Genomic DNA, 14,248 nt, shown 5'->3' with positions numbered 1-14,248 from the left:
AAGTCACACACACACACACAAGCTTCTATGGATATACATACATTTACTTCTTGTCGAGTAGTATTTATTCTTTTACCTGTTTCAGTCATTTGACTGTGGCCATGCTGGAGCACTGCCTTTAGTTGAACAAATCAACCACAGGACTTATTCTTTGTAAGTCTAGTCGGTCACTTTTGCCGAACTGCTAAGTTATGTGTAATCACACCAACATCAGTTGTCAAGCAATGGTGGGGGTGTCAAACACAGACACGCAAATATATATATATATATATATATATGCGACAGGCTTCTTTCAGTTTCCATCTACCAAATCCACTCACAAGGCTTTGATCTGTCTGAGGCTATAGTAGAAGACACTTGCACAAAGTGCCCCGCAGAGAGACTGAACGTGGAATCATGTGGTTGGGAAGCAAGATTCTTACCAGACACCCACGCCTGTGTCTATATTCATGGTTATGGCATAAAACCAGTCGGAAAGTTACCATCGGTTTCGTGTCTGCTACTGCACTTGACAGTAGAGACATTTCATCAGACTTGTGCTGGCCAAAATCGCATAACCTCTTTAAAACTGGACGTAAATATACAGTCTCTGTTAGCTTAGTGCTGACAGAATTTGGAACAGAAAAGAAGAGTTGCCTCCCATTGTATGTTTGAGGCAATGACGTCGGCTTTGTTTATGTGCATTTTTTTTTCTCTTCTCTTGTCAACAAAAGGGGAAGATAATGTTCCAAAATGAATTTTTTATCAGGAGAACGGTGACTACAAATTTTACTTTTTGATATCAAGAAGACACCCTGGTCATGGGAATTTTTAAGGTATATTTTCCTCACAGGTCAGCGTAGTTAGCACTACCAGAATCCACATGTAAGGGTGCAATTATAGGGAATTTCGCTGTTATTTCTAGCAGGCTGAGTGATCACATAGTGACTTCATGGTAAATACCACACACACATTCAACATTCCCCCACACACTAATCCTTATCCCTCACACCTGGAGCATCAAAAATGGTAACATTGATTCCCTGCTCTGACAGAAATAGCCATTGTTCACGGAAAGTAAAGATTAACAACAACAACAACAATAAAACAACAAAAAAAAAACGTCAAAGAATAACAAAATATGTAGAGATGGGGTGGGGGTGAGGTATAAAGATCTAAAAGAAGTGGAAAAAAAAGCAGAAATCCGGTAAAAGAAAAAGGATTTGTGAAGGAGAGATTGAAAGAAAAGAGAAAGGGTCCGAGAAAGAGAGCAAAAGGGATCTGAGAATGGAAATAAAGAGACAAATTCTAAGGAGCCAGAAAGAAAAAGAGAACATTTATATTGGATGTTAGTCAACTCTACAAGATGGTCACCATCAAGATTTATTAATCTAATTGGCAGTATGTCCATTTATTCTCTCTGTTTGTCCATCCACTAAAAGAAGATAACTGATATTATTAGATTTATCTTAGTTACTATCGAGAATGTTATTGGTCTTATGCTGCAAGCATACTTTTAAATTGATACTTAACTCTTTTGTTACCATATTCTTGTTGAAATACATCAGTTGTTTGAATTAATTTTGAAAATAATGAAGAATTTAGTAAAATAACTGTCATTTGACTAAAAATTCAAGGTGGTGCCCCAGCATGGCTGCAGTTTAATGACTGAAACAAGTAAAAGAGCTGCTAGGCATTTGGTTCAACATTTTAACGATTCTGCTAAGCTCACTGCTGTGTTAATAATGGAAAGGAAAAAAACCCCACAGAAATACAGGTTTTTAGGATTCAGAGGAAGACAGCAATTGAGTTTAATTGAATAACTGATGGAGATACTAAATCTGTCACCCTTTGACCACAGGAAGAAATGCCAAAAGAAAAGAAATTGGTACCTAATGTGAAGCTATCTCATTTCTCATGTTAATATCTTACCAAACTTAAAACAAGGAAATTCAACTAATAAAGCTTCCAAACAAGGCTTTTATTGTTTCAAGTAAAGTCTAAAAGCAAAACTAATGACAACAAATCAGAAATGGATTGGACCATGTGACACTTTTATACCTGTCCAGTAATGCCTTGATACGTGAGTTAATTTGTTCCTGGAGATTGTTTGTAAAGCAAAAACTCACAAAACAGCAATAATTTCCCATAGTAGCAATGAAATTTTATCCCATCATGTGATGTGCCAGAACTAGTGTTGCCACATGTTGCCATGTTGTCACACAAATAAAATAGCTAACCTTTTTATATTTATTATAAAACTTGTAAACCCAGGGTCTCATAAAGCAGGTCCTTGTAAAGTGAAGTATTATTGCATACACACACACACAGCACTGGTAATGCCCCACCTTTGCCACAATTTTAGGGCTGAAATGCATAAAAGTATATATATATATATATATAGGCGTAGGAGTGGCTGTGTGGTAAGTAGCTTGCTTACCAACCACATGGTCCCGGGTTCAGTCCCACTGCGTGGCATCTTGGGCAAGTCTCTTCTACTATAGCCTCGGGCCGACCAAAGCCTCGTTAGTGGATTTGGTAGACGGAAACTGAAAGAAGCCTGTCGTATATTTGTATATATATATGTATGTGTGTATGTGTTTGTATGTCTGTGTTTGTCCCCCCAACATCGCTTGACAACCGATGCTGGTGTGTTTATGTCCCCGTAACTTAGCGGTTCGGCAAAAGAGATCGATAGAATAAGTACTAGGCTTACAAAGAATAAGTCCTGGGGTCGATTTGCTCGACTAAAGGCGGTGCTCCAGCATGGCCACAGTCAAAAGACTGAAACAAGTAAAAGAGTAAGGAGTATATATATATATATATATTCATTAGAAATGCAGAGACGCCTATAATAGGACATCTACTCGCTAGAAATAGCAGCAAAAATACTACATACCACAAAGGTTAGGGATAATTTCGAAAGGAAATGAAAAATAAAAACTTTTACCAATCTATATTCTGTACCATGGTTTCAAGTCAATTTTAGTAAGATAAAGATTATATCTTACAAGGTCAGACTTATATATATATATACACACACACACACTCTTCATGTTCCATTGTCTATTTTGGTATGGTTTCTACATGCCAACCATCTTAGTGTGACACCACTAAGATGTGACACCAGTATCAATGTAAAAATATATACATATATATATATATATATATATAGTTGAAATTCACAGAAAAACAAAAGCCGAAGACAGGTGTATTAGTTTAATGCTCAGGAAGGTGAGAAAATCTTTTATGTTTCGAGTCTGTACTCTCCAATAGAAAGGAACACGAGAAAGGGCATCCAGCTGTGGAAACTTTGCCAGATCAGATTGGAGCCTGGTGCAGCCTCCTGGCTTGCCAGTCCTCAGTCAAACCGTCCAACCCATGCCAGCATGGAAAGCAGACATTAAATGATGATGATTATACACACACACATATATATATCTATTTATTTCTGTGGAAGAGCATAGGCTCGAAACGTTACAGACTTTTTCACTTCCCAAGCGTTAAACTAATACATCTGTTTGTTGTCTACACCACCTGTCTTCATCTTTTGTTTTTTTCTTGTGAATTCTCCCCATATATATACATACATATATATACACACACATGGATATATAGTCCACTCTGCTGAGTGGTGGGTGTCAGGAAGGGCATCCAACTGTAAAAATCCTGCCAAAACAGTCACAGAAGTCTGGTGCAGGCTTCTGCCTAGTTGGCTCCTGTCAAACCATCCCACCCATGCCAACATGGAAGGTGGACGTTAAACGATGATGATGATATACATACACACACACACACACACACATATATATATATATAAAGCAACATTGACCTTGTCTGATTTGAACTCAGAGAACAAGAGGGTGTAAACTTGAGATAGTAGCAAAATAGGGTAACATAGCAGATTGCCCCTCGTGTCTGCCTGTCAGTTTAGCAGAGGCAATAAAACATGATCAAACATGTGACTGTAGAAAATACAAAAACTATTGGTTTCTTGTTAGAATAAGCTTTATTCAAAGAAAGAAAAAAAAAATTGAAGAGTTCAGGATTAGCAAAGGAGATCATACAAAATCATTATTTGCAGATATAATAATAATAATAATAATAAAAATAACAATCATAGTAATTAATAATAATGGTTTCAAATTCAGGCACAAGGCCAAAAATTTTGTGGCGGGGGGGGGGGGGGATTAGTCGATTGTATTGACCCCAGTATTTTACTGGTGCTTTATTCTATCGACCCCAAAAGGATGAAAGGCAAAGTTGACCTTGGCGGGATTTGAACTCAGAACGTAAAGGGCCAAAACTAAATACTGTATGGCATTTGGTCTGACGCTCTACTAATTCTGCTATCTAGCACAATAACAACAACAATTAATAATAATAATAATAATAATAATAATAATAATAATAATAATTTTCCTTATTAGGAGAAAAGCTTGTCTCAAAAAGGAAGTTTCAGTCAACAGGATAGATACTTGTAATTACTGGTATTTATCAACCACAACTGGATGAAAGACAAAACGAAACTAAATCTTGTAAGATATTAAAATCTGTCACTTTATTGTGTCTGCAATCTCGCCAAGTCATTATTATGAGGGAATAACAATTAACCCTTTCACAGTTTTAGTAGCAAGTTAAGCAAAATGAGTGACACATCTCATCCTGGAGAGGATGCCAGGTTATCTCAGGTAACTTTTCCTTCCTCCCTTTAAGTCCCTGATGGTACCTGCTTGCCCTCTTGTTTCTAATATAGGCACAAGGTTATACATTTGTGGGGAGAGCAGGGATAAATGGTTGTCCAGATCAACTCCAGTTTTTGACTGCTATTTTCTTTTTATTGATCCCCAGAAGGATGAAAGGCAAAGTTAACCTCGGCAGGATTTGAACCTAAAGGGACATATCTAAGTACCACAAGGTATTTTGTCTGCTACTTCCCATCCACTGCTTTAGCCAGGTATTAGAAAGCAGCCCAGAGCTTGCAAACGTAAAGCATTGCTGGCAGCAGGATGCAAGCGGCCCCACAAGCCATCACCCACTTGGTGCTTCATAATTAACAAATAAATACATTTCTTGCATAATTACATCAGATTAACAGGGAAAGAACAAATAGGATGTAGTGAGGTTTATGCATTTCCTCATTACATGAGTAAATGTTAAATATAACAGTTGTAGCTTGAAACCAAAACTGGATTCGTTTCGCCAAAATGCAGTGTTTGCCACAATAATTATTTCTTTTAAACATTTTGGTGGAGTAAAATTAGGGGGAATTAAAGGGAGACTGATCCCTAGGAATCAGAGAGGTGGTTGGCAGCATTCAAACTCAAAAACAAAAACTCCAAATACTAACAGATGCCATTTGGACTGGCCATTGCAATAACATTAATAACGACTTTTTAACTTTGGCACAAAGCCAAAAATTTGTAGGGAAGGGGTTAGGGTCAATATAAATGATCCCAGTATATTGCTGGTTCTAATTTTATTGACCTTAGAGTGAGGGTTGAAAGGCAAAGCTGACTCTGGTGGGATTTGAACTCGAAATGTAAAGACATAACTGAACAGTATTAAGTATTTAGTTCAGCCCCTACCATTTGCTACAATGATGCCATCGCCCTAAAAGTAATAAAAATAAATAAATAAAAAATTTTGTAAAAGTCTGGAAGGGTTTGAAAGACAAGTGCTATGATGAACCTGGTGGATATATAAGTTTTAACCAGGTTTAACTTAGGATTATGATAATTTGGTGTTGTTAAGGCTCCAGGAAGATAAAGTAGAGAGGAAGAGAAAGGTATACAGCAATGTAAATTGGGGTGGGCACACCTTAGGAAGAACTGTTTTGACTACTGGAGGAATCACCGTTGTTGGTAGACACAGCAGAGCTAAGTGGAGAAATGTGGTTCTCAAAGCTGCTGCTGTTGCCGCCGTTGTTGCTGCTGCTGATGTTGTTGTTGCTGTTACTATTACCATTGCTAGAATTAATGTTGCTGCTACTGCTGCTGCCGTTATTGCTACTGGCGCCGCCGCCACCACTTCCGTTCATTACATAATTATTCCCAAGTCCATAGAGATGGCCACAGTACTTAGCATCGTCAATATTGTCCTCGAAAAACATTTCCCGCATATTGAAAAAAGCCGCTCCGGTCAGCAAGCTGTCGCTGCCCGCTTGGTGCTGAGGCCCCACTCGAGGAATCTCTAGTTGTTGGGCCACTTCCTGTAGGCCACCTTTGAGGTTTTTGCAACTTTTCATCAGGTACTTCACGTCGTAAATGTTCGGGAAGTAGATTCGCAAAAGCTCAAAAAAGTCTGCTTCTTCGGCTGGTAAATTGGTGTTCGTTAATATTTTTAGCATGTAACCAAAGTCATAACCGCTATGGAAGGACAGCCACTTCACTTGGTCGGTCAACACAACGCCAGAAGTCATTAGCAGTTCGGCAAAATCATCCGTATTGATACCTTCCTCTTCGTGTTTCTTGAATTGAATTCCTGAGTTGGTGAGCAGGTCAATAGATTCCTGGGCATACATGTCCACAGTAAGATTGAACTTAAAGTTGAACTGCCAAGTTGAAATTGGTGCAGGTGTCTGACCGTAATCATTCAAGAATGTCATACCGACTTGAATTATTTTGAGCAAATCGACATTACATCGCAGCTGCTGGTAGTGGTAGTCGGCATTACTGCGAAATTCGCCGATGGGACGCGCCACCACCCCGGGAAACTCGGTATCCATAGCAACATATTTATAGGATTGTACAACTTGGCGAATGGTGCGGAATTCCTGCTCCAAGTTAGATTGCCAGACGTCGCGAATGCTGTAATCGGCTTGTGCAACGGAGGGCATTCTTATATCGTACTGGCCACCCGTGTCATTCACTTGTGGGTAGATAACCTCGTTGATATCCTTGGGAATTTGGTAAAAATCGGTCTCGCACATCGGATCCCGAATCCGCCAATGTCTATGGGGTGGCCTATCGGAGTAAAGAACGGAGCAGGTGGAAGTGAAGCCGATACAAATTAGTGTGGTGTGGTAATTAAGACGGCAGGTTTAATATAAAACTGTTAACAGATAGAAAATTCTGGGAAGTTTGGTCGGGTCTATTATTGTTGGGATAAAGTAGGTTAGCTGCAGGTGTCAGCGATGATGGCGGATATTGGTTAGAAGATTCGTCCAAGTCGAAGAGGAAAGAGTTCTTTAAAAGAAGGGGAAAAAAAAATGTTCCACTGTTAGTTACAAAATATTTCTTTATAAAAAATTTACCAGACTTACAGAAAAAAAAAGAAACGGTTCACTTATGGTAACACAACAGTTTATACCGAACTAACGCAACAAATTGGTTGATAAAGAAAATTATTAATAATACGCACAAAAAAAAAAAGGGGGAAGAAAGTAAATGCCACAAGAAATGTGGGTTGAGAGAATATTATCTGGTTGGTACCTTCAAAAACAATGTCACCAAGTTGATACTATTTGTTGTTGGTCGTTAGACAAAACAAAATAAATTATTCCAGACGTTTGTTTGTGTGTGTGTGTGTGTGTATTGCGTACAAGTTTTAGAGTCAGTGGGACAAAACTAAGATTGGATTGAAAATAAAGCAGTAAAGCTTGAGTAGACAATGTCAGTTGTTTGTTTTTATGCTTAGATGGAATTTCTTTAATTCGGTGTCAAAATGCAATGTCTTTTCTGATATATACACATATATAAATACATATAATGGGAACTGGGTGGGGGCAGCCAAAGATTACTTGGGAAGAATATAAACAAAAGAAAGATTAGATAATTATATAAATATTTATAGTTATATCACAAATTTAGTTGAGAGAAGCAACTTGGGAGTATAAATGGAATGACGATAGACGTAAATATTTCGAGACGAAAGTGGACGGCAAGGTTTCTACTATATTTTTGACAAGAAGGGAAGGAGAAAAACTAAATGTTGTTGCTGTTGTTATTATTATTAACACTGTTCGTCTTGATATTGTTTTTAGTGATAATGTTGTAGGCTCGATATTCAGGTGTCGGACTTACCAGCAGAGTCCAGTAAATAATAGATGAGGGAGAAGCTGCTCGCAGAGAAAAGGTGACGATCACGACGTGAGCCGTCGCCAACTTCCAGGCAAATCTTTTTCTTTTTAGACGTAAATAGCAATGAATAATAATAATAGTCCGTGTAAGTACGATGTCTGTCCTCTGGCAACACTTCAGATGGAATAATTAGAGACATGAAGAAAGGAACAGACACAATAAAAAAATTTTCAAGAAATGTGAACGAACGAACGTCCGGCTTGAAACTTATCCAAAGGGAAAGACGTCGATTAAAAAAAAAAAAAAAGAAAAGGATTAAGATTTTAAAAATAACAGATAAAAATTATCAGTTGGAGAAGTTGTTTGGTCGAAGAGTTGCTCTGACGATCACTGAGTCTCGTTCCTCAACACGAAACCGTAAAAGATCGGAGTTTGAGTTCCAATTTTCTTGTCAACACCTAATTACGTCTAACTGGAAGCGGTGTAATACTTAGCATCGTATCCAATAGTAAAAGATTCCGCTGCTCCGAACCGTTAACGCTAAGTTCAATACGGAAAACTTTCTTGAGTCTATAATAAATAGTTTTTTCACATATAATATAAACACTTTACTTCTTCTGGGAAAGAAGTGGATATAACATTATTGAAAGAAACTATTGGATTAATATTGGTTTCAAATGCTGGCAAAGGGCCGGCAATTTCAGGAGAGGTAGGTAAGTCGGTTACATCGATCCCAATGCACAACTGCTACGTTATTTTATCAACCCCGAAAGGATGAAAGGCAAAGTCAATCTCAGCAGAATTTGCACTCAAGACGTAAAAGACTGCTAAACATTTTGCCCGTCATACAAACAATTCTGTCAGCTTGCCGCCTGATATTAGAGTTAATATTGGTTTCAAAGGCCAACAATTTTGTTTAAGTCGATTACTGCGACCCCTGTGCTCTCAACTTGTACTTATTTTATTGATCCCCGACAAGGGAAAAGGCAAAGCTGACCTCACTGGAATTTCAACTCAAAACGTAAAGACAAACAAAATACCGCTAAGCATTTCCCCCGGCATGTTCTAACTATCCTGTCAGCTTGTCGCCTTATTACTGAAGTTAGCATCGAAAACTCGAATAATTGATGTGAGTGCAGTTCAACCTAAATCATTAAATACATTCTATATTTTAAATGTATGGATGTATCGTCGTCGTCATTTAACGTCCGCCTTCCATACTGGCATGGTTGGAACGGTTTGACAGGAGCTGACCAGCCAGAAACCTGCACTAGACTCCTGCAACTGTTTTGGCAGGATTTTTACAGCTGGATGCCCTTTCTAACACCAACCACTTAGCCAAGTGGACTTAGTGCTTTTTACGTGGCACAAGTATAGATGAGGTCAGCTTTGACAGGGTTTTTACAGCTGGATGCCCTTCCAAACGCCAACCATTTTACTGTGTGACTGGATGCTTTTTAAGTAACACATGTACTGACAAGGTCACCAAGTACTTTGCAAGACAAAAGTCTTTTGAGAGGGGAGGGGGACATTGGAGGAGGAGGTGATTTTGTGTCAGATGATGAAAGGTTATAGTGAGACAGAGAGACAGAAACAGGTGTCTTGCTGTGGAGGAGGTACAAGGTTACCCCACTAGAGAGAGAGAGATCAGGAATGAGGACAGAAACAGGTGTGCTGCTGCAAAAAAGATATATGGTGACCCAACCTGAGGGAAGTTCAAGAGAAGGAGAGAGAGAGAGAGTGGGAGACAGCAGGATGGAGATGGTGGCAAAATGCCAGGCATACTCACAAGGAACAGGGATCAGAATATAAATGGGATGGTTGAGTAAAGAAAGAGAGAGATATATAGATGGTGGCAAATAGCAGGGCATATAATTGTGTAAGAAGCATGATTAGAGAGTGTGGAGGGGGGGGGGGGGGGCTACTGGATAACAATGAAACAGAAACAGGGCTGTGAGGACAGGATTGGGAAGTGAGAGGTAGGTATAGTGTATGAAGGAGGAAATGTGAAGTAGAGAAGAGATGTAGATTGGTTTGTTGGGGTAGGGGGTGTGGACGGTTTCCTTGTTACGTGTAGGTAGAACACACAGGTTAGGGGCTAGCAGATATCAATGATACAGTGAGACAGGGTGTGTGGGTGGGACACACAGGTCGGGGCCAGCAGAGAGCAATGATACAGTGAAACAGAGTGAAGAGGACAGGATTGAGGAGAGAGGGGGGTTAGCATAGTGCATGAAGTGGAAATGTGAGGAAGAGAAGAGATGCAGTTTGGTTTGTTGTGGCAGGGTGTGTGAGAAGTTTTCTTGTTAAGTGGGACACACAGTGCTTCTAGAACTCAGTTTTGCTGACATGGGTGGGTCTTCTCAAGAACTTCATATTGCCAAACATCTCGGTTCATTGTAATTTCCTCTGTGAGGTCCAACTTCCTGAGATCAGTCCTTACCATTTCATCTCATGTCTTCCTGGGCCTCCCTCTTCCACGGGTACCATCCACTTTCATTGATCAGCACTTCTTTATGCACCTGTCCTCATTCATACGCATCACATGTCCAAACCAATGTAGTCTTCTCTCTTGCTTGCTACATTTGATTCCTCTTTTGCCCAACTTTTCTCTCAATACATTTACACTTTGCTGTACATGTGCACATCAAATGGAGTATACGACCTTCGTTTCTCTCCAGTCTACACATGTCTTCTGCATTCAGAGCTCATGTCTCACTACCATGGAGTATAGCCATTTGTACACAAGCATCATATAATCTACCTTTCATTCTGAGAAAGAGTTCTTTTGTTGCCAACAGAGGTAATAGCTCTCTGAACTTCCTCCATCCTATTTAATGGTGGAGGATGCTCTGAAAGTATTGTTTCTATGTATGTATGTATGTATGCATACATGTATGTATGTATGTTATTGTTCAGTTTTATTTCAAGATTTCTTGCCAATAGAGAAACCAAACAAGAGGATATCCTACATTAACACACCCTCCTGCCACCAGCCTATTGTGTTCAGGAACCTAGTGAAGGATGACAGCAAGAGAATCTCAAACCTGTCCTCAAGTCAAGAGATTTTCAATGCTGTGGCCTCTTATTATAATGAGGCTCTGGCATCCAGTGGATTTAAGGACCACATCTCCTATATGCTGAGTCGTAGCACTTGCAAAAAGAAGCATCAGTGTAATGTTTGGTTTGTCCCACCCTTCTCTCTCAATGTTAAAAACTTGTGTAGGAAGAACATTCCTTGGATCAAGAAAGACACTTCGCACAGTCGTCACATAGATATGGACATTTGTTTAATAAGCTCAACTTAAGGGTATCCTTCTGTTGCATGCCAACATTAAGAAAATTTTAGGGAGTGCCTCTAAGCCATGACCAAAGCAGGATGCTCATGTAGGGTATGCAGTGACCAGTGGTGGGAGCAGAGGGCTCAAAGTGAAGCCAAGGAAGTTGTGTATGAGGCAGAAGTGGTGGCCACCACTGGCAGCCAGAGTAACAGTCTCAGCAGTAATGATACATCCACCAACGATAACAATGGCAGCAACACCAACTTTGCGGCAGGAATTAGGTGCTATGCCAGCAGCAACAGAACCACCAGAATCATGTCCAGGAATATTAGCACCAGCAGTGATTCCAGTAACAACATCAGACTCAGATTTAATGAAAAAAATCATCAGGGGTGGTAGCAGATCCAATACACAGACACAAAAATATCTCAGTTCAACCACACTCCCATTTAAGCAACATCTGAACTACCACAGATCTACTTTCAGGATACCGGAAAGTTGCAACATCACATCTCTAGCCAGTTATGTATGATGCTTAAAAGAGAAAGGAGCCCTAAGTATAATCAAATGAAAAATCCTTGAACAACTGGGGACTTATATAAATGGTAGCAAATGACATAAGCTTTGTTTGGCAGCGAGGGCAAGAATCTTAAAAAAACTCACTTAACTTGGGGACCTTTTTAAACTTCAGGAAAGAAGTATTCAGTCAATGCTCTCTTCTAAAATGTTTCCTACCACAAACTTGCAATTTCCCATTTGTTGAATAGGCCCACCACAGCTCCTTTGAATATCACCATAGCCAGAGCTGATGTAAGGAGGATAACCCCATCCTACCTGCATCATGGACATTTATATTTTGTTTACAAACCAACAGACCATTATGTATTTTTTCCTCTACTTGTAGAGAAGTTATGCACCTTCAGCCATTTGAGTCTGAGGGGTTGCCTAAACTGCTAAGTGCTTTATAGTTGCGAATAGATGCACAAAACCCTATTTGTCAATGGAAAAGGCAAAAAAACATGCTTTTTTGGAATAATTATTGGCACATTTTCCGTCAATAATGGCCTTTGTGCCACAACTAAACTGCCAATGTGAATGTCTTCCATATTCCATGATGAAACAATATCTTTGAAGCATTGTATACCATCTCTTTGCACAAAGCCCTATTCTTCAAATGAAAATTGACTAATGGACCTTATATCTGGCATAATTGTGATTGCTTCTGGCATTACTGCTGTAAACAATTTGTCCATGTAGATTTTCTTGGAAGCAAATGACTCAGGAATACCAAATGAGTGTCTCAGGTTTAAATTCAATAAAATCGTAAAATACAGGATGAATTTAACGTACAAGCTGGCGTTCACCAGGGATCAGTTCTTAGTCCACTCTTATTTATCATAGTTTTCCAGCCAATAACAGAGGAATTCAAAACTAGATGCTGACGGGAACTACTCTATGCTGATGATCTTGCTCTTATTGCAGAATCTGAAGCAGAATTGGTGAAGAGGTTCCAGGTTTGGAAGCAAAACCTGAAATCAAAAGGTCTTAAAGTTAATTTAGCTAAGACTAAAGTTGTTGTTAGCAAGAAAGGAGATAAGATTCTCATTTTGGTTGGTAAATTGCCCTGTTCAATATGTAGGAAAGGAGTGTAACCTATGGGTGCATAAGAGACGCAGTAGAATCATGGGAAAGTTATCAGATAAGGTCACTTTCGTGTGTGGCAGATACACAGGAACAGTAAGTACTAAGAGCATGAGGGACTTAAACTCTTTAAAATGTCCAAGAGGCTCTCTTGCAGTTGTAGATAGTTTCTGCTATTTAGGTGAACAAATTAGTAACAGTGGTGGATGCTCAGAGTGAAAGGTAGGTTGTATGATGCTTGTGTGAGACATGGCTATGTTACATGGTAGTGAGACATGGCCTCTGACTGTGAAGGACAGACATAGGCTGGAGAGGAATGAAGACGGTAGGCTCCATTCAATTTGCAACATCAGTATGCATGACTGACAAAGCATAACTGTGATGAAAGTGTAACTGATAGGATAAGATAAGGATTAGGTGATGGATGGCAATAGAAGTGACCCCTAAATGAGTGAGATAGTGTAACGACCTGGAGTAGAGGCGGGCAAAGAGGGTAAGAGAAATGCACTGGAAAGAAGGGAGGACAAAAGCATGAAGAGGGCTCAATCCTGCTTCTTACACACGGGCCAAGGGGATGAATGAAGGTGAACCGATGGTGGGGTGTGGGACGAAGTGAACAACATGGTGTGGTGGTGTTCAGAGGGTTGAACAGCTGTAAGGTGATGGGCAGCAAGAGACATGACGTATGCCAGGTAAAGTATATGGCATCTGAGCCTCTAAACACTATCCTCGAGTTAGGGTTCGTCTCGCCGTAAGAGGTCAGGTGTTCTGTAGCAACCACATTTCTACAGTTAGTGCGCTGATTTGGTCTACGTATATACACACAACAAAATTGCCATTAATTTTATAATGGTACAGGGGAAATGGAAGTAAATAGAAAGTTCATGACAAGCAAATTTAATTTTAATCTACTCTGAAAATAGAGCACTACCGATAGCTTATTAAAAAGAGTATACACATGCTGTGAAAATATGGTGGAAGACGTCAAAAATATTTATTTTTGACGTCCGGTGGGAGGTGGCACCCACCGGCGACACCGTTTATCCCTTACGTCATTAGAAAAAAGAAAATCTCGTAATGTTTACTTCAAAATATTTTCATTCATTCATTCATTCATATAAATTTATACATTTATTTATTGGTATCTAAACAAGAATAAAAGTGTGTATTCGAAATTGTAAACTTATATTCTTTTATCTGAAAAAAACAAAGGCAAAATAATAACATTCATAAAACAAAATTCCTAAAGAAAATTATATATATAAATATATAAATATATATATATATATATATATATATATATATATATATATATATATATATATG

The 14,248-nt window shown here is 39.1% G+C and overlaps 1 protein-coding gene across 1 annotated transcript; it reads right to left on the bottom strand.

Annotated features, from left to right (window-relative positions):
• Nucleotides 1-3,969: 3,969 nt before the first annotated feature.
• On the bottom strand, nucleotides 3,970-8,500 carry LOC106878009 (CCR4-NOT transcription complex subunit 7). Its single transcript, XM_014927087.3, has one exon. It carries the CDS (start codon nucleotides 6,908-6,910, stop codon nucleotides 5,801-5,803), a length of 1,110 nt encoding a protein of 369 aa, XP_014782573.1. The 5' UTR covers nucleotides 6,911-8,500; the 3' UTR covers nucleotides 3,970-5,800.
• Nucleotides 8,501-14,248: the final 5,748 nt, after the last annotated feature.

Source organism: Octopus bimaculoides, chromosome 14 (assembly GCF_046866305.1).
Source record: "Octopus bimaculoides isolate indiv1 chromosome 14, ASM4686630v1, whole genome shotgun sequence".
Lineage (NCBI taxonomy): Eukaryota > Metazoa > Mollusca > Cephalopoda > Octopoda > Octopodidae > Octopus > Octopus bimaculoides.
This window is presented reverse-complemented; position numbering and strand designations above follow the sequence as displayed.

Coding starts and splice junctions, on each gene's coding strand:
- LOC106878009 (XM_014927087.3), bottom strand. CDS start 6,910: ATGTGCGAGACCGATTTTTACCAAATTCCCAAGGATATCAACGAGGTT.